Source organism: Phoenix dactylifera, chromosome 10 (assembly GCF_051530095.1).
Source record: "Phoenix dactylifera cultivar Ajwa chromosome 10, Ajwa_hap1_PhDact_Kaust_v1.1, whole genome shotgun sequence".
Taxonomy (NCBI): Eukaryota; Viridiplantae; Streptophyta; class Magnoliopsida; order Arecales; family Arecaceae; genus Phoenix; species Phoenix dactylifera.
The window spans coordinates 11,060,916-11,085,115 of NC_143199.1; the positions used below are offsets into that span (position 1 = coordinate 11,060,916).

At 40.0% G+C, this 24,200-nt stretch overlaps 1 protein-coding gene across 1 annotated transcript; it reads left to right on the plus strand.

The window, feature by feature from the left end:
* The first annotated feature begins 4,710 nt into the window (after nucleotides 1-4,710).
* LOC103697912 (geraniol 8-hydroxylase-like) lies at nucleotides 4,711-7,436 on the plus strand. Its single transcript, XM_026801420.4, has 2 exons — nucleotides 4,711-5,779; nucleotides 6,447-7,436. The coding sequence occupies exons 1-2, from the start codon at nucleotides 4,898-4,900 to the stop codon at nucleotides 7,071-7,073; spliced, it is 1,509 nt and encodes a 502-aa protein (XP_026657221.2). The 5' UTR covers nucleotides 4,711-4,897; the 3' UTR covers nucleotides 7,074-7,436.
* Nucleotides 7,437-24,200: the final 16,764 nt, after the last annotated feature.

The window sequence follows — 24,200 nt, forward strand, 5'->3', positions numbered from 1 at the left end:
AGATAAAGTTGGAGCTCCTAAAATTTAGGAGCTTCTAAAATTTAGGAGCTCCATTCTTATCCATTATTCAAGAGGAGGGGCATGGGCCCCTCCTCCTTTTCTTCCCGTGAAATGCCAAGGGAGGGGTGTACGCCCCTCCCTCCTTATGTTACATCATGCACGCCTCCACTTGATCTAATCAAGTGGAGGTTAGGGGCTTAATCTTAGGAGGTTTAGTCTCTTTCAAAAAGGACTAAGTGCACCCTTTCTTTCATTCCAAATCCTAATCCAATTTTAATTGAACCAAGATTCCATTGAACTCTTCAATCCTAATCCAATAAGGAGTCTTTTAATTAATTAGATTAAAATTAAAATTAATTAGGACTTAAGAAAATCCTAATCTAATCAGGACTTGTTCAAATTTCAGCCCTAAGACAATTAGGACTTTAGAAATCCTACTCCAAGTAGGACTCTAATTTAATTTGAAATCCTAATCTAATTTGGACTCCAAAGATCCTACTCCAAGTAGGACTCGTGATCAAGTCCAATTAATTAAATCTAATTAATTAAATTAAATTGCAATCCTATTGCAATTATTCCTTCTTCAACTCACTAACTCTTAGCGAGTTAACCAATTATCAATCAAATTGATTATTTGTGATTCCTAATCACATTCAACCATCGGATCGGTCAATACCTCTAATGTGTGTAACCCCATAGGTTCTATTCTGACTGGTAGTGAGAAATATTGCAATCTCTATCACAATATCATTGAAAACTCCTTTCAATGGGTTGAAACAATTTCAACTCAACTCACCAAGGATTATCGACCATCAAGATGATCCCTGTGAGTCTCACCATCCACCAGTGACACCTAGCAGTATGTAGTGGCCACCCAACAGAATAGAATGATAAACCTCTAGGTGCAGTTATCGTATGATACAGTCATTCTATCGTGGATCCCTACAGACCAGAGGTCATAGATAACTCGTCAAACCCTGTCGTCTGTCATATGTCAAAATTTATTCGACTTGAGTTTGAGAGTAGAAAACTCTTTTCCACTATATATTCTGCCCTGGTCAAGGTCTTAGAACTCAGTCTTATAAATCACATAGGATCTCTCCTCATCTATCAAGGTCGATAGATTCCATATAGGTGCATACCCTACTCCTATAATGAACCTACTGCAGCCAATCTACACTACAAGGACCCATATGACTAGAGACCATGTGTATGTGTAGTCAAACTACAATAACCTCACTGTGAGTAGCCGAAGCACCGCAGGTCAAAGGACCAGTCATACTACTGCAACATCAAGTAAGTCACTAACGAGTGGATAGACATCCAAGTGACTTCTTGTCTTGGTCACGCTCAGTACCCTTGTTCTCTAACAAGCACTTGCACTCTCACTTCAGTGTCCCTACGCTGTGGACTCGAGTCTCGTCCATCCATATGGAAAGCAATCTGTGCACTGATCGGATCGATCACCGTCCTCGTGATGATCCATTGATCAGGAGTATTTAGAAATTAATCACCAATAATACATGGCTCAAATTCTCAACTCTTGAGAATATGTATCATCATCTTATTAATTCCTTGGACGATTCATAGACACATAAACAATATGAATGAAAAGATTGCCCATTTATTATTCAATAATAATAAAGTCAAGTACAAATCTATATCCCAGAAATAATAATGTGTCCGCCATATTGGCTTCTAGGGCATACATCTAACAGCTTGCTCTGAGGTCGGTGAGAACTAATTAAATGAGATGGTAGAAATTACGTTGATTGTGTGTTGGTTGCAGTGTTGCCATAACTGCCGATCCTCGATTTTCATCGAAGTTGTTCACCTCGGCTAATACTGAGGCTAAAGAGGTAGGTCTAATCGGAGGTTGAGATGCCCAACATTTCTCCCATCAATATCCATCTTAAAGTGCAAAACAAAGAGTCAAAATGGGATAGAACTCCTCCTACTAATGGGGTTCATCTATTCTCGTGACATAAAAAAAGATATATATGAAGAGTCATTTGTGAGGACGTCTATCTGTATCCCTCTTTTCTTTCTCGTAAATTCATCCTTCCCTCTCCATCCATTAGTGAGGTCTTCCTCCTCCTCCCTGAATCCTTTTGTCCTCCTTTGAAACACGGTCTCTTTATCCTGTAGCTATGGACTATGTTCACTAGTACACAGTATATAGCTAGGTGATACACACTTAGAAACTTAATCATCTAATAAGCCATACACATCTTCGAACAAATTGATACACAATTTCTAAAACATCATCCTTAGTACATATCTAGGTGATACACACTCGATGGACTTCTGATGCATACTTGAAGTTTCTCTGATATATACCTAATAGTGACCCCAAGGTCTGCCGAACTGGTACTGGGACCCAAATCGATCGGCGAACGGGTTGGTACGGTACTGGTTCAGTACTGTACTGACATACGGTACGCATGGGCGTGCCGGCTCCATACCGACATGTCTAATTTTTTTTGAAGCTTTTTAAGTTGATTTAATCCGTAATCAATTTTTTTATTTTTTTTTTTGATATTTTTTTGTATTTCTATAATCCTGATTTAACCTAAATGATGCATCTTGTTATTTTAAAATGATACAAAACATAAAATGATTAGTGAGATATTGCATGCTAGAAGAAGCAATATAAAATATTCTCAAATCAAGTAACGAGATGAAAAATATAAAATAATACAATCAATTATAAATATTTAAAGTACAACATATATACTGATATTTAAAATCTTATCAATTAAAGATGCCTCTTGTACATATCTGAATCATTAGCATAGTCAGGAGGCATATTAACCCACCTCTCTAACCAAGAGGCGTTATAGTCTTATATGTTCATCCCTAAGGAACGCGTTTCGAATTATAAGCACTCTTGAATCTCTTGCTGAAGCTCTAGCTCTGAGAGGTGCCCTCTAGCTAATAAACTGACTAATAAATGGCTGTGATGAGGCCTATCCAACTAAGCCGATAGCAAAATCCGATCCAAACGGTGCTCGAGACTGCATAGCATAGTAGCCACCTGAAGATGCCTCAAATATATCATATCTATATCCGTAGTAGCCACCTGAAGATGCCTTAATATATATCATATCTATAGCGTAGTAGCCACTTGAAGATGCCTTAATGATAGGTTTTGAAAAACACTTTTCCATATGGGTCATAAATCCTTCAACTAGATAAGGGGTGGATATAGCCAAGTGGATCAAGGCAGTGGATTGTGAATCCACCATGTGTAGGTTCAATTTCCATCATTCACCCATCACATTATTTCAAATTCTAAAAAAAATTCGGCAACCTGTGGTAGTGCGTAATAGGATCAAGTATATGACTCGGAACCTGACATGTTTATAGATTCTACTCTATGTGTGAGGTCATCTGCAGCTACATCGTATCCTCTTGAATGACCTCAAGGAACCTATCTCCTATATGCAATCGGATTCTCGTGGGCTCCACCAGATCGTGCACCTTGATCCTATCTTGTGTAGCATAAGTAAACTTGGACTCACTGATAAATTGAAGACCGCTCTGCGTTGTGTCTCATAAATGGTGATCTCATGTCTCCACTCCCTCTCTGGATGGTAGATCCATGACCACCAGAACTACTGCTCATGGTCTCTGAATCTGAGTGAAATGGCTTCTTCTCCACACTCTTTATTGGGGCTGCAGGTGCTTTTTTTTGTGTATGCTGGGCAGCTGCCTTCTTATCTTTCATGCCACTCGCTGCCTGCCTACTCTTTGTGCCACTCTCTGCCTGCTTACCCTTCGTGTCCCTCTCTGCCTAACTATGTTGGAAAGATGTATGTCGCCCTTCTGACCGAGTCGACTAAGTAGCATAGTGACCTCGTTTCAGCATCTCTCGATCATATCTCTGAGAAGATGTCTTGGATAAGGAGTCATGTGGTGACCGACTCCTCTGTGGCTATGGTTAATCAGCTAGAAGGATGCGTAAAATATTGCTCTCTACCCATGGCCCTGCATCGACTCTAACCTTATTGGCTACAAAATTAGCTGGTTGTGGAGACAATCCTCGCTCATCAAGCTCCAGCTCCTACTGTTAGCTCATAAGCCATCGGGGACCATAAGGTCATCCTCATCATCAACGAAAGCACTATAGATCGGACCTGTGTACTTTAGCTCTACTTCTTCCTTAATGCACTTCGGCCTCAATCTCCGATTGTAGTAAAAATATACAAGGTCGTTGAAGTATTTTTGTGTCAAACGGTTCCTCTGCTTGTAGTGGATGAGTGCGAAAGTGGACTAATTGTACTCACAGCCACTCAAAAAGATTGTCTGGAAGAGAATCCGGATAGCTAGCTACTTAAAATTTTTTGCAAAGAAACTAAAATTAATCGACCATCCTGACTCACCAAAAATCAGAAATTGCAATATAGGCACCATATCCTCATATCAAACTATGTTGCTAATGTGTGATGGTAGCGAACTTGGAAGGGTAAATATTATTGATGAATGGAAGCCTGAGTTGGTGTATCTTAATAATGTACCTAACATATAGATGATACATATATCATCTACTTTGACATTAATTGAAATAAAATTTTAGTAAATTATTTTCTAATAAATAATTTTTAATCGTGCACCGGATCAGACAACCGGATCTATCGCTTCCGACTTTCGGTGGCCTCGGATTGACCGTCTTCGATATCTATCTCACCCACGTCTCACGACCCAACCACCCATTCCCCCCAGTACACGACAAGCTCAGCATCTTCCCTCCGTTGAATTTTAGCTGCCCCCCGGAATCACTCGGGCTCTTCTCCCCAATAAATTCCCTCATCGTTACAGGAAATATGCTCCTTTGTTTGTCATATATCAAAAGGGATCTAGAGCCCACCACTGCAACCCACGCTCAAACACTGCTATGGAATTCTCCACCTCCCTGGCCGCCGCCCTCCTGGCGGTGCTCCTCTACGTCGCCGTCCTCCGTCGGTGGCACCGCTCCTCCTCCTCCAAACCCCCTCCAGGCCCAGCCGGGCTCCCCCTCGTAGGCAGCCTCCCCTTTCTCGACCCGGAGCTCCACACCTACTTCGCCCGCCTCGCCGCCACCCACGGCCCACTCTTCAGCATCCGGCTGGGCACCAAGCTGGGGATCGTGGTCTCCTCCCCGGCCCTCGCCCGCGAGGTGCTCAAGGACCACGACCCCATCTTCGCCAACCGCGACGTCCCCTCCGCCGCCCGCGTCATAGCCTACGGCGGCGCCGACATCGTCTGGAACCCCAACGGCCCCACCTGGCGCATGCTTCGCCGCGTCTGCGTCCGCGAGATGCTCGGCCCCGCCAGCCTCGACGCCGTCTACGGCCTCCGGAGACAGGAGGTCCGGTCGACCATCCATCACCTGCACTCCCACGCCGGGACTCCGATCGACGTCGGAGCTCAGATGTTTCTGACGGTGATGAACGTGATCACCAACATGCTGTGGGGAGGGACGGTGGAAGGGGAGGAGAGGAGTTGGGTGGGGAAGGAGTTCCGGAGGCTGGTGGCGGAGATAACAGAGCTGCTGGGCAGACCCAACGTGTCGGATTTTTTCCCCGTTCTGGCCCGGTTCGATTTGCAGGGGGTGGAGACGCAGATGGGGGTGCTGCTGGAGCGGTTCGACCGGATCTTCGAGCCGATAATAGACCGGAGGAGGAAGGTCGGGGAGGGAGGGGCGAAGGATTTCTTGGAGTATATGCTGAGGATGGAGAAGGAAGGCGGTGATAGCAAGACGCCTTTCACAATGACTCATGTCAAGGCCCTCCTCATGGTAAAGAAATCTCTCATTCCTCTCTCTCTCTCCCTATCTTTCTCTTTCTCTCTCTCTTTTAAAATTAATATTTTAATTATGATTTTTTCAATGATATTTAATAAATAGAATTGGGCTATGGTTTTATATCTGGGGATAATTATTAGTCATGTGAAGTAGTTGAATAAAAAATCCATCCGTATCCCTTGCGAGGACTTGTGTGTCTGTCCATCCATCGTAACATTGATGTTTAAAAGAAGTCTCTTTTTCTTACTAAATCTGCTCTCAATCCTCCTTAGTTGTGGAAGTCAGCAATTACCATCTATATTTTCTGAGACTTTTCTTTTTTCAGGAGCTATCTAGGCAATGGCAATAACAATGACTGTCTGTCTAGTGTCAACATGAGTGTGCTATCACAAACGCTAAACAATCCACCATCAAAGAACGAAGCCGTTCAGTACTCTGTATCTATAGATACTCTAAAATCAAGTGTCCATTAAATAACAGAAAAACTAGTATCCGATAAATAGTAGAAAAGCTAATCTTAAGACCTTTTAGTTTCTGGGGAGAGAGACAGGCTTCAACTTGTGCCCTTCGTAAATCCATCCAGTCTTTTCGTAACTTATTCCATGTCCATTTGCTTGCACAACAAACTAGTCCTTCTAATTATCAAAATCTTTGTCGACAGGATATGGTTGTCGGGGGAACAGAGACCACATCGAACACTGTAGAGTGGGCGTTGGCCGAAATGATGCAGAAACCTGAAACCCTGAGACGTGCCCGAGAGGAACTCGACCAAGCTGTGGGAAAGGACAACATTGTAGAAGAGTCCCACATTTCTAATCTCCCTTACCTTGGAGCTGTGATCAAAGAGGTTCTCCGATTGCACCCGGCCCTTCCACTCTTGGTCCCCCACTGCCCAAGCTCTCCATGCCCTGTTGGTGGCTACACCATCCCGGAAGGCAGTCGAGTCTTCGTGAACGTGTGGGCAATACATAGGGACCCTTCATTATGGGAAGATCCGCTGGAGTTCAAGCCAGAGAGGTTCTTAGACAGTACCAACAAGTGGGATTTTAGTGGGAATGACTTCAATTACTTCCCATTTGGGTCAGGGAGGAGAATCTGTGCTGGGATCTCAATGGCAGAGAGGATGGTCGGATACTCCCTAGCATCACTGTTGCACTCTTTTGAGTGGAAGCTAGCAGAGGGAACGAAACTGGACCTGGAAGAGAAGTTTGGAATTGTTCTAAAGAAGGCTAAGCCACTGGTTGCCATACCAACACCAAGACTACCAAACCCTGATCTCTATTCATAGATTGCATGTTTGACGATCGTGGAAGCAACTTTTTCTCTCTCTTCATGGAAGCTTAACGATCATGGACTTATGCAGTAATCTACATGTTTAAAATCATAACACTTCAAAAACTGAAGTGATTAAAGCTCTTGTATCCGAAGTGCATCAATCTTCTTTTCCTTGTTGACTAGCGAAAAAACTGGCTCAGGTAGGAAGTGCTTCCTATTGTCTGGAAAATGCTGAATATTAATATCTGCTTAAGCTTACATGTCCAAGGTACTAGAAATTTGGAATTGTAGTCTGAATATAAAATGCCTGGGAAAGTCTTGTATTATTAAAGCTGAAGGTGAGTTTTATAAGTAATTGGAGATGAATATGTTTGTATATGAATTAGGTCACTGTGCAGCCAGAGCTATATTTTGCTGCAGAGTTGAATCATGAATATGACACACGATCTTGGAGAGTTCAGTTGGAAGCATGACGCCAAAGATCAGCACTAATCTAAAGTTTTGATCAGCTAAGTTTGCCAAGTCAACTATGTTTTTCAGGGTGATCAGAGGTATGATTTTCTTCCAAAAACCACACTTGATAATTAAAAATAAGTTGATCTTAAGAAAATTTTGCTCCAGTAACAAATGCTTTTCCATTATGTTCCTGGATTAAAATAGTTTTCTTCATTAATTTTGATGGTGGTGCCATTCGTATCATGGGTATTTAACCCCTACAGATTACATACATAGGTTGTTTAGTCATCCATGCTGCAAGGTTTGCTGAAGTCTGAATAATTAGAGTAACCAGATGCTTCTGGGTTCAACAATGTTGAGCATATTATTGTTAGAACAAGCAAGTTGTTTGCCAAAACCCATTCCAAGATTTCAGTGTCATTGATAGCATTCTTTTCATGGTAGATCATCTACATGAAGCTTCAGATCAAGAACTTCAAATATTTTCAATTTTTTATGAGCATACTCAATCTATCATATCACTTGTGAAGCCAGAGAAGGATAGACATTGTAACATCCACAAGTGCGACATATCATTGTGAGAGGATATCCACATATGAAGCAAGTGCAACTTGATCAAATCAATGATTTTCGGTTTCTTTCTTATTTGAAGATAGCTTTTAAGGTGATGAGGTCAAACCGAGTGGTAAACCCAAGAACCGCTCAGGATCCTCTAATCATATTCTCTCCATCTCGTTTACTACTATTTGAAGTTGGGAATGAGAGGAAGAAAGAAGGGGTAATAGATAATAGGCTAGGGGGATTATATGCGAAATCATCCCTGAAATTTTTGATTTTTTTTTGGGACCTAAATACACATTCTATCTATGAAATTGTTTCCTCTACTCTTTTATTACTGAACTCCTCAATCCTAAAAAAGTAATTAATATGGAAAATTATGGGAAAATAAATCAAATTAAGATTAATGATTCTTTGATCATCATATTCATGGCCTAGAGCATAAATCCAGCATCAAAATCAGCAATTTTAGAGGTTCTAGGTTGAAACTAAAAACCTAAACATAAAAATTTCCAAAGAGAACCCATGCAGAAGCATCTATTCATGTTGTTCTTTCCATACGTTGTCAGGCAAGGGCCAATCTACTACCCTATAGGAATAATTTTTTTAGCTATTAATATTTCAGATTAATCTACATGAAAATTATTTAAAAAGCAAACTAAAAACTACGGGAAAATAAATGGTAGCATGTTTGCACCATTAATGTGCACATGCTACAAAAATTCAAGCAACAATGGGTGTGATTTGGATTTATTTAGCGTTCCACTCCATCTTATGCCCAAAATTAACATAATATCAAATTGACTTGACAAAAACCCCTCTATTAATGTCCGTTTTTCAGATGCCATGCACATCCAGCTGATCTACAAATTCACACATTTAAAATAATTTTCAAATATCCTTTGTCAACATAATTCGCAATATGATAAGCATCGCATCAACTTTACCAATATGATCACTAGTATGACCTATACTATATCCATTCTTGGTCACTATGCCTCTGTACCTCAATACTTCGAACATAATTTCCCTTGTATGGCTATGGGAAAGTGGAAAGGTTGACCCCCAAAGCATCGCAGACGACATCCTCTTTGTTAATCCTTAATACACCTCATTTTTAGTAACTAGGATCCTTTAAAGGGAGAGAACAAAGATAAGTGCAATAGCCAATCTGTAATCCTATAGAGTCAAACTAAGGTACCAAAGAAATGAAAATGCTGAAGTAACACATAAATCATAGAAAAAGTTACAGAGCCATGTTTAATTCTCCCGACGGACTTTTGTTAAAGCATATATCATGTCAAGTCTTGGCCATTATTGATATTGCTAATAAAGAAGTCGTCAGGTCGCCAGTACCTTACATGGTACTATAAATATCCAATTTTTGCTGCTCTCTCGAGATGACCAAGCTTCATATCATACGACACCCCTATCCCCGGTCCAAAGCCCCTCGCCATGCATAGATTCTTCTATTTAGAAAATCCTAGGACAAGTTGGGACCTTGAGCGAAGCGGTGGGAAGTCCCTCGGAACCTATTTAAACTAGTAGCGGATCTTGTGGGACCAGTGGTTCGTCATACTGGTGGTAGGTTTCTTTAAACTGAAGGCAAGTTCCACACCATCAGCCACCAACAAGCTCTTCCCACCTCTCATTTTTTCAAAATTTCAACCTCAATCAACAGCCCCCTAACAATGGAATCAAGTGCAACAGCTAGGAAATACTAGAGAAGTAGCCTGTTGTTAGTATATTTTGGCAAGATGGTCCCTGGCACTAGTATAAAATGGTGTTTTGGGTTCTACTTACATAAACTGATGGCAGAAACCCTAAAGCCAATTTAAACTACTTTTGGTTGGCTGCAATTTGCTCAATCATGTATGAAATTCAAGCCGGACAGCCTCATCTAGGACCCTCCGCTGCCATCATAAACATCCTACTACCTGCAGGTGCCATGCAAGCATCTACAAGAAGCTCCCGTAAAGTACAGGGAGGGTTCATAGAGTGTGAGAGACATCCTGAAGTGATAAACAGTCTAGGACGCGATTTTGGAGTTCACCCACCAGTAGTAGCCGGAGGTCTTGCTTAAGAGAAATGTGGGTTGGATGACAGCACCCTGAGGACCCAGGATTTGGCTAGCAATCGAGTCTTCTAAAAAGGGGGCTATCTAGATTAGGCCCCTAGGTTAGGTTCATTATACCATCCTGACCAATTCTTTTCTTTAGGATTTTATTAATAGGAGGAATAGCAGCAACACAACCATCCTTCTCTCCAATCTCCTGGATGAGTATTTTTGCAATTACTATTCATATGCATAATGTCCTTTTAAAACATTTATATGAGAACTAGTGCAGGCATGTGTTTATCTTCATACCAGTTATAAACTAGGTAGTTCGTGGTTACATATACAAGATCAGAAACTTGAATAATACATTTTAAGTACTTTTTTGGTTGAGATCCTAGGATGCTATAAATAGTATCAAAGTAGACCTAATCTATGGCCCATGTGGACTAAGGAATACTACAGCACAAGCCCATTTGAGGTTAACCATGGGCTAACCGTTGTGTCTATTATTAGATTTGATTAAATTTGGACCATTAGCCCGGTAAAAATATGGGCTTAAACAAGAAAAGTCAAAGAACCTAAATAATACCTTTTAACTAGCCTCTTTAGGTGAGGTCTTGAGTCATCACAATCTACTGCACCTACAATCCTAATTTTTAGTCACTTAGCCATGAAGAGACCTCTAGAAAAAGTATGTTCTAGCCTAGGGAGGAGGAATCCACAATTATATCTCACGTGAAACAACATATATAGGTGTCTAACTACCAAATCAGTCGGGTAGTGATCGTATCATAATGATAGGTGATTGCTTTTCTTCTTTTTTTAGGACCCCCTTATAATGCATGATTTGTAATACTAATAATTGTCATTATATACTATCCTTGATTGGTTGGGGTTAGGCTTCGGTCGGTGATCCATAAAAGACAGAAGGACCAAATGAAACATAGATGGCATTAGCATGACTATCTCTTGTATTTGACTGTTTTGGCATGACTATCTCTAATCCTCTTGGCCTACCTGCTACTAGAGGACCTGTTAACAATTACAGACCCTTCTTCAAATATGTACTAGAATTTTGGTCCCCCCCTTGGGTGTTTAAATTTTATGTTTGAGTTTTCGCTAGGATCAGCACGACAACTTAATTTCAATGTAGAGAGAGCACTTGATGGATCCTACCTCGTACCTTTAGGTTAAGAGGCTTGTCTTCAAACTCTTGGCATTTCATAAGTTCCTATAAGATAAGCTAAGGGTAGATGTATTAACATGGGGGAACGATTGTACCCTAATCTGGAGATAGGACTAATGGAAGAGAAATCCCTATATCACTTGGAGAAGCAAGCCTATTCCTAGGAGCCCCTCACACTTGTGAGGAAACACCCTTTTTTTGAAGAGATCTAATTCAAGAAACAGAAACAAATATAAAATCTATGATGCTTGCCAATATGAATTATAATAGCTCAACCCATATGAATGCTACTAGAATTGTTGAATGGATTGCAATTTTTTTTCGAAAAAAAAAGAGAGATAAGGAGAGAGAGGAAGGAGTCGTCGGAAATAGATGTGTACGGTTTCCTTTCACAAATTAAAAAAAAAGAAGAGGAAGGGGCCAACAGATGTTTATTGTTATTTTTTTTAGAAGGGACTTCTTTTTATGGTATCTCTATTGGATAGACTTTGATTTAAACTTGAAGTCTTGTGACTTTGGAAAGATGCTTTGTGGGACAACCATTGGTATTAGATTTCATTTTAAATGGACGAGTTATAATGTATCTACGGATTGAAAAATCACTTATCTATGGAAAAGGTGTCTTTGCGCCTATTTGGACTCTATAAGCATAGAGTTTTGCTACTAGAAATAGAAATCTTCTTCCTTACTTCTCAAAACCTTTATTCCTGCTAGCTTCTAAATAGTTTTCCGAAGAGATTTTAGAAATTTCTTCAGAATTGCTATCTGCAAAATTCCATAAGGCTTTACTGTATCCTTGGGTGATTTTCCAAGAACTCGTTAGCAAAGTTGTTATTTGATATGGAAAAAATAGCACCTTAAAAATAGCGATTTACGCACATCAAAGCCTTGAATTATTATAATATTTTTTTCTATTCAAACCACTCTTTCTTCAACAGTTTTAAGGTGATATTTGCGATGGTTACTAAATCAAGTACTACTTTCAAAATCATGAATCAAGACTTTGTCAAATTGGATCAATTTGATGAAACCAACTTCACTCATTCAAGGACAAGATGATGTTTATCCTGACTATACTGAAGATTGCGTATATATTAGATCCAAACTAGCAACTTTTTTTTGATGAAACACCATAAGATACTAAAGAGATTAAGAATGAACGAAAGAGGTGACAAGAGGATGAATTTATTTGCCGAGGCCACATTCTAGATGCATTATCTAACCATCCCTATGATCTATATATTTCTAATCATCAAATATTTTGAATTTACATTGAATGACAACATGCCCATCATGGATCAAGTGCATGAATTGCAAGTTCTGTTTAACAGATTCCGTGATCTTAAAATTATCATTCCTAAGTCACCTCAAGTGGAGGAAATTATTGTAAAACTTCTTCCTACTTGGAATGGTTAAAGGAACAAACTTCTACATATGGTAGAAGATTTTATTGTAGAATAGATACTAAAGCATCTCAGAACTAAGGAAGGATCTAGAAAACATGATGCTACATTTTTGAATTCTAAAGTGAACACTGTTAGTGAAAATGAGTGTAATAAAAACTAGAATTCTAAATACTAGAAGAGTCTCAAAATGCAAAAGATAGGTTCTAGTTTCAAGAAAAATAATAATCTGATGCAGGACAACCTACCAATGCAACCTATTATGATTTCAGAGCTCAACAAACATTCACAAGAGTAACTTAAAATTTAATGGTTGCTGATTTTTACTTCAGTTATTTAGAGTTAAGGTTATGAGATTAATCAATTTAAGAGACTAGGTTACAAACAAGTATTATGGTTGTTCTGATCCTAAAGTAATCTGATCGTGGGATATTGAAAAACTTTTCATTGTCAGGGTGTGCTAATTTAATAACAAAGATTTTAAAAGGGTTGGTAGGATGGGTGTGGAAATGAATGAATCTAAGTTTTGAAATTTCAGCAGTAAAGTAAGTTTTCAAACATATAGATTTTGATGAGAGCACAAAAGTGTGATCTACACGCTGCCTAAATTAGTGTTACTGCTAACATATAATGATAAATTCACTGGATTAATATTATATTTGGGTTTGACACAGATTATCGTAAATTAGAGATAAAATGCACATTGAGTACAAATTGACTTCAGAAGGATCTCTTTCCAAGCCGAGCCGTCTATCTTCCATGAAGCATCCCTGATCTAGCATCCCGTACGTCCATTTGAATGAGTTCATCACAACATTCCAGAGTCTTCCCACGTGCAGTCCATACACCCGTATATCCTACTTTCTATGGATCAGCAATTCAGCATCCACATCCTTCCATATCAGCCTATCTCCCCCAACTGCAATCTCCAGCTTCATCCGTGCAAAAACAGGGGAGAAGGAATGATCCCACGCGTCCGCCACAGCGATCCCGAGCGATTCCATTCCATCGTCATCCTGTGGCTAAAGAAGGAAGTCCACATCCCCAGCTCCTTCCGTCCGTGATCAATCCCAGCCTGCATCACGCGTCCGTCTTCCTCTTCCGCGCCCAGCAGCCCACGTTCTTCACGCGGTGAACGTCTTCTTCCTCCCGTCGATCACGCTCCCAGCTCCTCCACGGAATCCCAGCGGCCAGCCCCTCTTCCCAGCCGGCCGTGATCAGCATGCCAGCCCAGCTGCAAGGCATCTTCAAATTTTCCGCAATGATCCCAGCAATCACCCGTGAATAACCCCCTCCACGGATCACGTCATTCTCCCAGCTTGTTCTGCGATCCGCCCAGCCGATTCAAGGATCCGCTCCTTCCAGCCGTCCGCACCTCTTCCGAAGCAGATCCAGCCTCCTCCCAGCAAAGATCCCGCATCATCCTCTTCCGCATCACGCCAAGGATCACGCGGCCAGTCGGGATGCCTCTCCCATCCGCGCTCATCATTCGGATCCACCTCCCGAGATCCTGCTCCCGTTTCTCCTCCTCTCCATGCTGTGGCGATCTATAAATAGGGGAGAATGAGAGGAGGGATGGGCGCTCGGCGGGGTGGTCGGCTGGTTCAAGAGGGAGGAAAGGGAGGCCATTGGTTTGGGAGAGAAGAGAGAAAGGAAAAAAAAAACAGAGCATAGCTCTGTTTTTCTTTATTTTATTTGCAAAATAGAAGGAGTATTAGGCCTCTAATCTCCATTTTTATTTGTAATCAATTTTTCTTTTTATGAAATCCATCAATTTTCTTTCGTGCAATCCCTGTTCTAGATTCAAGTTAATTTCTTTTTATGCAATCCTTTAATTTTTCTTTGATGCAATATATTTAATTTTTTTTTATGAAATTTATGTTCCCGGCTTCAATCTTCTTAGTGTCGTCTATTTTAATTTATGCCAAAACTCTTCTTTGATTAATTAAATAAATGCTTTTCGAATCTAAGTACCTGTCTTTTAGTTAGTTTCAATTAGAAAACATTCAACATCCTCAAAATAATATTTTTCTTCTATCATTCAAAAATCGATTTTTAATCCTAGTGAACGTTTTAATTTTTAAGCAACTCCAATCGCCTCCCTGCGGATCGACCTCTTACGACCACTATTCTTCGAGTAGAAAAGGTAAGAGTAAAATTTAATTAAACTTTGTTTGTCGGTTCTAACAACGATCTGTTTAGCGTATTTTTAGGTAAACAGGAATTGGACAACAAAATTTTAGCGCCGTTGCCGGGAAGGCGAATCGAGAAGCAAGAACGATCACGAAGATCAAATCGAATTTTGGATGCCCGGAGTGAACGCACTCCGGTAGTAAGTTTTTTTTATTAATTTTTCTTGTTTTGATTATTTTTAGTTAATAATTTCGTAGTTATATAATTCTGAAATTTAAAATTCAAAATTTAAAATTTAAAAAAAAATTGTAAAAAAAAATTGAAATTTTTTTCCAAAATTCAAATATTCAAAAATTTAGATTCAAAATTTGAATTCTGAAATTCGAAATTTGAAATTTAAAAAAAAGGGGTTAAAAAAATTAATTAAAAAAAAAATTTGTTTTTTTTGCTAATAATTGATAGGGTGCAATCCTCCGAGATTATCATACCTCTATTGGGGCTCCTCACGGAGTAATCTCCAGAGCTTATTCAACGGACATTCGGAGATTGACTGACGCATAAGGATTAGTTTTAGTTTAAATTCAAGTTATTCCTATATAAAAATTTAAATAAAAAAAGAAACATAAAATTAAAAAATTAAAAAAATATAAATATATAAATAAAAAAATTTTGCTTGCTCATTTAATCAGTACAAGCTAATGACATTCCATAAACTTTTTTTTAAAAAAATCATTGAATATTTGCTGCATTTAGTATTAAGCATTTGCATAAAATAATTTAAGGGCAAAACTCATTAAAAAGATAAGGTCGGGAAGTCATTACATGTCCTTAGCCCAAAAATCACCACCTTGCATACATATCCTAAGCCAAATTAACTTAAAATTAATTAGACGTTGGCCTTAGGATTTTCGAGCTCAATTAGGCTCTTGGAAAGAAACGGCTGAAAGCCACTCCAGTGAGAATTTAGTAATTGATGATGTCTAGGAAAGTTTTACAACAGTGAGAACTGTTACGGGTATTGTGGTACTGGTGTATCCCTTCTAGCACCACCACACACCCCGGGACTTTTCTGGTTACTGGTTACTGGATCGCTTAACTAGTAAGCTCAAGCTTAATCTGAAAGGGAGATTAGGAGCTGTCTAATCTAGGAGAGAATTTCAGGAACTTTTTAACCCGATAAATCTCTGTGCAACTAGATTAAAGCTACTAAACCTCATTTAATTCTAAGACTAATAGAGTCAAATCATTGTGTGGTGTTGGTTGTGGTCATCTATGTCTAGCCCTTCTTTTCTCTTAGGATTTCGTTCATTTTAGGAGTCAAATCTAATGAATTGTTGATGATGTATGCATGGTAGAAGGTCATTAAGGGGTGAGTTAACACCATTTGATCCTGAGATTGACAGAACTTTTCATCACAATCAGCGAATTATAAACCAACCGTCAATCTCTATAATGGGTGAACATATTAGAACTTTGAATGAGTTGTTCGCACCCGCATCCGCTAATCCCCCTACTTGCATAGTATTACCAATTAATAATGCAGCCCAATTCGAGATTCGGGCTGCAACAATAAACATGTTACCCAAATTTCATGGGTTTGAGAGTGAACAACCGTATATTTTTCTAAACAAATTTTTGACAATCTGTCAAACATTTAGAAATCAAAACTTAGATGAAGAGGGTATTAAATTAAGGTTGTTTCCCATGACTTTAGAGGATCGTGCTGCTGCATGGCTGTATTCTCTTGCTTCAAATTCCATCACATCATGGGAACAACTATCTAGGAAGTTCATGGCCAAGTTCTATCCAATGGTAAAGACTGAAAAAATTAAGGATGCCATCAGAACTTTTAGAGAAAAATCTGAGGAGGAATTTTTCCAACTTTGGAAAAGATTCCATGATCTGTTGGTCAAATGCCCACACCATGGGCTTGATAAGGCTGATCTGGTCCACTTCTTTTATAAAGGACTACCTCTGGCACATAGAAACATGATCGAGTCCATGCACAAGGGTAGGTTCATGAAACAAACTGATGAGAGCACAAAAGTGCGGCCTACATGTCACCTAAATTAGTATTATTACTAACCGATAATGATAAATTTACTGGATTAATATTATATTTGGGTTTGGCACAGATTTTCATAAATTAGAGATAAAATGCACATTAAGTACAAATTTGACTAAAGAAGGATCCCTTCCCAGATCCTACCCGGTTGAAGATCGGGTCGGGTCCGAGTCGGGTTCGGGTCCGAATCGGGTCCAAATTTTCTGTACTTTTGGGAAAGAATTTTGGAAAAATCTAATTTGGCCATACCATAACTATGAAGTGCTAGGTGACCCATGACTTGAAATCTTGCACTTGACCTCCAGTCAGAATAGATGACCCGTGATGAACCCAATCCGTCTGTCTACAAGCCCAATTTCATATCACACTATTTTTTTTATCTATATGACTAATTGGACGGAACTTGGCATCTCCCAGCTCTCATCTCAGGAGGGCAAAGAGGGTCCCAGACCTTCTTCCAAAATCTAAGTCCATTGCAGAAACTGGCACATGACCCATTCAACGTTCCAGCAAGGCGTGATCACGCCACCATCCGCCGTCCACGACACCTCCAACTCTTTCCGGATCTGTAGCTCCTCCGCCTCATCCCACGCGCCTCTTCCATTCCGCATCTTCAACGCTGCTCCCAGCGGCTCACAGCCAGCTCTTCCATCCCGTGATGCGAGCAGTGGTCCCGCGGCGCTTTCCAAGTGAGCTCCAGCCCCTCTCCCGTGATCCAAGCCGGATGATCCCATAGCCGCTCGTCCCAGCTTCTCAGCCGTGCGCCCATTCCGGATTCCCAGCGAGCCCGTGATCCTTCTTCCACATTCAACGCCCAGCTCCTTCCCAAACCAAGCTGTCCGCATTCATCGTCCGACTCAGCCCCTCCACGCGCCTCCTTCCTTCCGCATCAGGCCGCCATCTTCAAGCATCCCACGGCACCCTCCACAGATCCCGCGTCCGTGAAAGAAGATCCCAGCGCCTCCTTCCTTCCGCATCAGCCCACCTTCCGCTTCCATGCAATCCCGGGCGATTCACCTCCCAGCAAGGAAGATCCCAGCGCCTCCCTTCCGCATCAGCAGCACCCGAAGAAGGAAGCCAAGTCCCCACCTTCCGCTTCAGCTCCCAGCGATTCCGCATCCATGGCCCAAAGAAGGAAGTTCACGCCTCCCTTCCGCGATCCGCCCAGCCGATCCCGCTGATCCCGCCTCCACCACATCTCCAAGGGTCTATAAAACAGAGAGGAGGAGCTTGGGAAAGGGTGTGCTCGGTTTTGTGTGGAAACCAAGAGAGGAGGTGCTCTGTGTTGAGCCAAAGAACAGAGGAAGGAAGTTGTGCTCGGTTGGGGTGGAGGCCAAGAGAGAAGAGGGTGGTCGGCTGGTCCGGGGAAGAAGAAACAGAGAGGAGGAGTGTTGATGCTCTGTTTTCAAACAGAGCCAGTGCTTTGTTTTGTTTTTTTTTAATTATTCTTTTTCTTTTTCTTTTCATGTTTAGTTTTATTTTTAAGAGCAATGTTTCATATTTAGTTTTATTTTAATTAAGAGCAATGTGTTTTGAGTTTGAGTTTTAATTGAGAACAATGTTTTAAGTTTTAACTTTAGAGAATTTTATTTTGGTGGAGTGTTTTACTTTTAAGATTTTATTTATGCTGAAATTTTAATTTCTTTTATGCAATACATTAAATCTTCTTTTATGAAATTTATGTTTGCTTCAATCCTCTTAGTTTCATCCATTTTAATTTTATGCCAGAGCTTTATTTTTCATTAAAAATGCTTTTTGAATTTAAATACCTGTCTTTTAGTTAATTTCAATAAAAAAAACATTCTCCGGTAGACTAGAGAATCCATCAACATCCCGACGTAATGTTTTTCTTTTGTTATTCAAAAATCGCTTTTGAATCCGAGTGAACGTTTTTATTTTTATGCAACTCCAATCGCCTCCCTGTGGATCGACCTCTTACAACCGCTATTCTTCGAGTAGGAAAGGTAAGAGTAGAATTTAAAATTCAACCTTGTTCGTCGGTTCTAACAACGATCTGTCTAGCACATTTTTAGATAGACAGGAAAGGACGAACAAAATTTTGGCGCCGTTGCCGGAGAGGCAAATCGAGAAACAAGAACGATCACGAAGATCAAATCGGATTTTGGATACCCGGAGTGAATGCACTCCGGTAGTAAGTTTTTATTTTTATTAATTTTTCTTATTTTGATTATTTTTAGTTAGTAATTTCGTAGTTATTAATCTGAAATTTGAAATTCGAAATTTAAACTTTTCTAAAAAAAATTAATTAAATAAAAAAAATCAAAAAAATATTATTTTTGATAGTAATTGATAGGGTGCAATCTCCCGAAGTGATCATACCTCTATTGGAACTCCTCACGGAGTAATCTCCAGAGCTTATTCAACGGGCATTCGGAGATTGACTGACGCATAAGGATTAGTTTTAGTTTACATTCAAGTTATTCCTATATTAAAAAAAAAAATTAAGAAAAATAAAAAAAAAATTGTTTGCTCATTTAATCAGTACAACCTAATGACATTGCATAAACTTTAAAAAATCATTGATTATTTGCTGCATTTAGTATTAAGCATTTGCATAAAAGAATTTAAGGGCAAAACTCATTAAAAAGATAAGGTCGAGAAATCATTACCTGTCCTTAGCCCAAAAACCACCACCTTGCATACTTATCCTAAGCCAAATTAAATTAAAATCAAATTAGACGTTGGCCTTAGGGTTTTCGAGCTCAATTAGGCTCTTGGAAAGAAGCGGCTGAAAGCCACTCCAGTGAGAATTTAGTAATTGGTGATGTCTAGGAAAGTTTTACAATAGTGAGAACTGTTACGGGTATTGTGGTATCGGTGTATCCCTTCTGGCACCACCACACACCCCGGGACTTTTCTGGTCACTAGTTACTGGATTGCTTAACTGGTAAGCTCAAGCTTAATCTGAAAGGGAGATTAGGAGCTGTCTAATCTAGAGAGAATTTCAGGAACTTTTTAACCTGATAAATCTCTGTGCAACTAGATTTAAGAAGCTACTAAACCTTACTTAGTTCTAAGACTAATAGGGTCAAATTGTTGTGTGGTGTTGGTTGTGGTCATCTGTGTCTAGCCCTTCTCTTCTCTTAGGATTTCGTTCATTTTAGGAGTCAAATATAATGAAGTGTTGATGATGTATGCATGGTAGAAGGTCATTAAGGGATAAGTTAACCCCATTTGATCCTGAGATTGATAGAACTTTTCATTACAACCGGCGAACTGTAAACCAACCGTCGATCTCTACAATGGGTGAACATATTAGAACCCTGAATGAATTGTTTGCACCCGCATCCGCTAGTCTCCCTACGTGCATAGTATTACCAATTAATAACGCAGCCCAATTCGAGATTCGGGCTGCAACAATAAACATGTTACCTAAGTTTCATGGGTTCGAGAGTGAACAACCCTATATTCATCTAAACAAATTTTTGACAATCTATCAAACGTTTAGAAATCAAAACTTAGATGAAGAGGGTATTAAATTAAGGTTGTTTCCCATGACTTTAGAGGATCGTGCTGCTGCATGGCTGTATTCCCTTGCTTCAAATTCCATCACATCATGGGAACAACTATCTAGGAAGTTCATGGCTAAGTTCTATCCCATGGTAAAGACTGAAAAAATTAAGGATGCCATCAGAACTTTTAGAGAAAAAACTGAGGAGGAATTTTTCCAACTTTGGAAAAGATTCCATGATCTTTTGGTCAAGTGCCCGCACCATGGGCTTGACAAGGCTGATCTAGTACATTTCTTTTACAAAGGACTACCTCCGGCACATAGAAACATGATCGAGTCCATGCACAAGGGTAGGTTCATGGACCAAACCCCGGATCAAGCCTATGAATTTCTTGTTGACTTAGCCGAGAACGCCCAAAATTGGAGTAGCTATGGTGAGGAAGTAAATAGAGATGAGTTCGGATCTAGAAAACCAGGTAATTATCAAATGAAAGCAGACCCAGAACTCAAAAATGTCATGTCCAATCTGGTGACTGGAATGAACAACTTAAGCAAAAAGTTTGATGCTTTCACTGTTTCTACTAGTTCGAGTTCATATAAAGAGTTAAATCCCATCATGAAAGTGGATCACGAGTCACATAATTTATGTATCTTGTGTAATAGTTCTGAGCATCTAGTGGAGTGTTGTCCTAGTTTACCCAATATTAAGGCTGAGCAGGCAAATGCTCTTAACTCATATAGTGCCTTCAAGAAACCCACTCCCAATTCATTCAGCCCAGTCTACTACCCTGATAATAGGTTCCACCCAAATTTCTCATACAAGCAAAATGAACCTATTCAGCATCAAGGTGGTCCACCAGGTTTTCAAAAGAATTTTTTCAGGATAGGTCCATCACAAATAAACCAATCATTGGCTCCACCTATCCCTACTTATAGTGCCCCTATCCCTCAGCAAACTACATCATTGGAAGCCATGATGGCTAACATGATGAAGCAGCAACAAGACTTCATCCAACAACAACAACAGACCAACATGGCTCAAACCCAGACTAACCAATTCCATGCGCAAACGATTGCAAAACTTGAGGTTAGTCTGAGCCAAATAGCCAACTCTCTAGGGGATAGGAAGAAAGGTGAATTGCCCAGTCAGCCAGTGCCTAACCCTAGTAGGCAACAGAATCAAGGGCCGAGAGGCCAGTTTCATATTGATTCTAATGGAAACCCTATCCATGAAGTCCAGGCAATTACCACTTTACGGTCTGGCAAGCAAGTGGACAACAATGTCCAACTTTCTGTGCAAGAAAAAGAAGAAAAGCATGAACCAAACCCCACCCAGAAAAAGGCACAAGAACAGGGAACACAAGGAATAGAGGAGAAACCAATAGAAACTTACACACCTAAGGCTCCCTTTCCTAGTAGACTACAAGACTCAAAGAAAAAATCTCAGTACGATGAAATCATGGAAGTCTTTAAAAATGTTCAAATAAATTTACCCTTCTTAGATGCCATCAGACAGATCCCCTCCTATACAAAATTCTTAAAAGACCTAACCACGGTGAAAAGAAAAACCAGTATTCCTAGGCAAGCTGTGATGGCGGCACAAGCCTCATCTCTTATTCAACAACAGATTGCCCCAAAATACAAGGACCCTGGTTGCCCCACCGTTGAAATTAAAATAGGAGAAACCATCATTCGGAGAGCCCTATTAGACTTAGGAGCAAGTATGAACCTATTACCCTATTTTGTCTACACCGAACTAGGTTTGGGAGAATTAAAGTCCACAAACATTACCTTGTCATTAGCAGATACGACTGTGAAGTATCCCAAAGGAATTGTGGAGGATGTGATTGTAAAAGTTAATGAATTCTACTACCCTGTGGATTTTGTAGTCCTTGAAACTGAACCAGTGAAAAATCCAGAAAGTCACATCCCGGTGATCCTAGGTAGACCATTTTTGGCCACTTCAAATGCTGTGATTAGTTGTCGAAATAGAATAATGTCTCTAGCCTTTGGGAACATGACTGTACAGCTCAATGTTTTTCATAGTAGTAGTCAGTCAACTAAGATGAACGATTTGGAAGAAATTCACATGATTGAGAATATAATTAGCAGTTCTTTTGAAGAGTCGAGTTATTCTGACCCATTAAAAAGATGTTTGGCTAATTTTGGTCAAGATTGTGAGTCAAGTCAAGAGGTTAATGCATTGTTAGATTCCATTCCTGTGATGGATACTAGCAGATGGGCCACCAAGTTTGAATCATTGCCTATTTCGGAATCTCAGCTAGTGTCATCCAATGTCAAACCTCCACAACTAGAACTTAAAGACCTTCCCGAAAACTTGAAGTATGCATTTCTTGGAGAAAACAAGACCTTACCTGTTATAATTGCATCGAATCTAACTAAAGAACATGAAGAGAAGCTGTTAAGTATCCTTCGGAAGAATCAGGAAGCTATTGGTTGGTCTATTGCCGATATTAAGGGGATTAGTCCTTCTGTGGTCCAACATAAAATCCATCTAGAAGAAGATGCAAAAATTTCTAGAGAACCACAAAGGCGACTTAATCCAATCATGAAGGACGTAGTTCGAGCCGAGGTCATCAAGCTTTTAGATGCAGGGATTATATATCCTATTTCTGATAGTCAGTGGGTAAGCCCAGTTCAAGTCGTACCTAAAAAGTCTGGCATCACTGTGGTGAAAAATGATCACAATGAGTTAGTCCCTACTCGAGTCCAAACGGGATGGCGAGTATGCATCGACTATAGGAAGCTTAATGCCATGACTAGGAAAGACCACTTTCCTCTACCCTTCATCGATCAAATGCTAGAACGGCTAGCTGGCCACTCCCATTACTGTTTCCTCGATGGTTATTCTGGATATAACCAAGTCCCTATCGCACGTGAGGATCAAGAGAAAACCACATTCACCTGTCCTTATGGCACTTTTGCCTATCGTCGCATGCCTTTTGGGCTATGCAATGCACCAGCTACATTCCAACGGTGTATGATGAGTATTTTCTCCGACATGGTGGAGAAATTTTTAGAAGTTTTCATGGATGATTTTTCTGTATTTGGATCCAATTTTGATGAATGTCTGCACCACTTGACACTTGTTGTAGAACGCTGTAAACAGAAAAACTTAGTTCTTAACTGGGAGAAGTGTCATTTCATGGTAGAATCAGGTATTGTTTTAGGACACATTGTGTCACAAAGGGGAATTGAGGTGGATAAGGCCAAAGTAGAATTAATTGCTAAATTGCCACCTCCCAAAACTATTAGGGAAGTCAGATCCTTTTTAGGGCATGCGGGTTTTTACCGCCGCTTTATCAAGGATTTCAGTAAATTATCGAAACCCTTATGCGATTTGTTGGCGAAAGATGCTACTTTTAATTTTTTGCCAATTTGTATAACTGCTTTCGAAAGACTAAAGTCTGAACTAACTTCAGCACCCATCATAAGGAGTCCTGATTGGAGTCGTCCTTTTGAAATCATGTGTGATGCATCCGATTATGCCATAGGTGCTGTCTTAGGTCAACGACTAGAGAAGCTTCCCCATGTTATTCATTATGCGAGCAAAACTCTAAATGACGCCCAACTCAACTATTCCACCACTGAAAAAGAATTGTTGGCAGTTGTTTTTGCTCTAGATAAATTCCGTCCCTACCTGATAGGATCTAAGGTTCTTATTTATTCTGATCATGCCGCCCTTAAGTACCTTCTCACAAAAAAGGATGCTAAGGCAAGGCTCATTCGTTGGATCCTATTGCTCCAGGAATTTGATCTCGAAATTCGAGAAAAAAAGGGATCTGAA

Coding starts and splice junctions, on each gene's coding strand:
- LOC103697912 (XM_026801420.4), top strand. CDS start 4,898: ATGGAATTCTCCACCTCCCTGGCCGCCGCCCTCCTGGCGGTGCTCCTC. Junction 5,780..6,446: donor ATGTCAAGGCCCTCCTCATG/GTAAAGAAATCT, acceptor CTTTGTCGACAG/GATATGGTTGTCGGGGGAAC.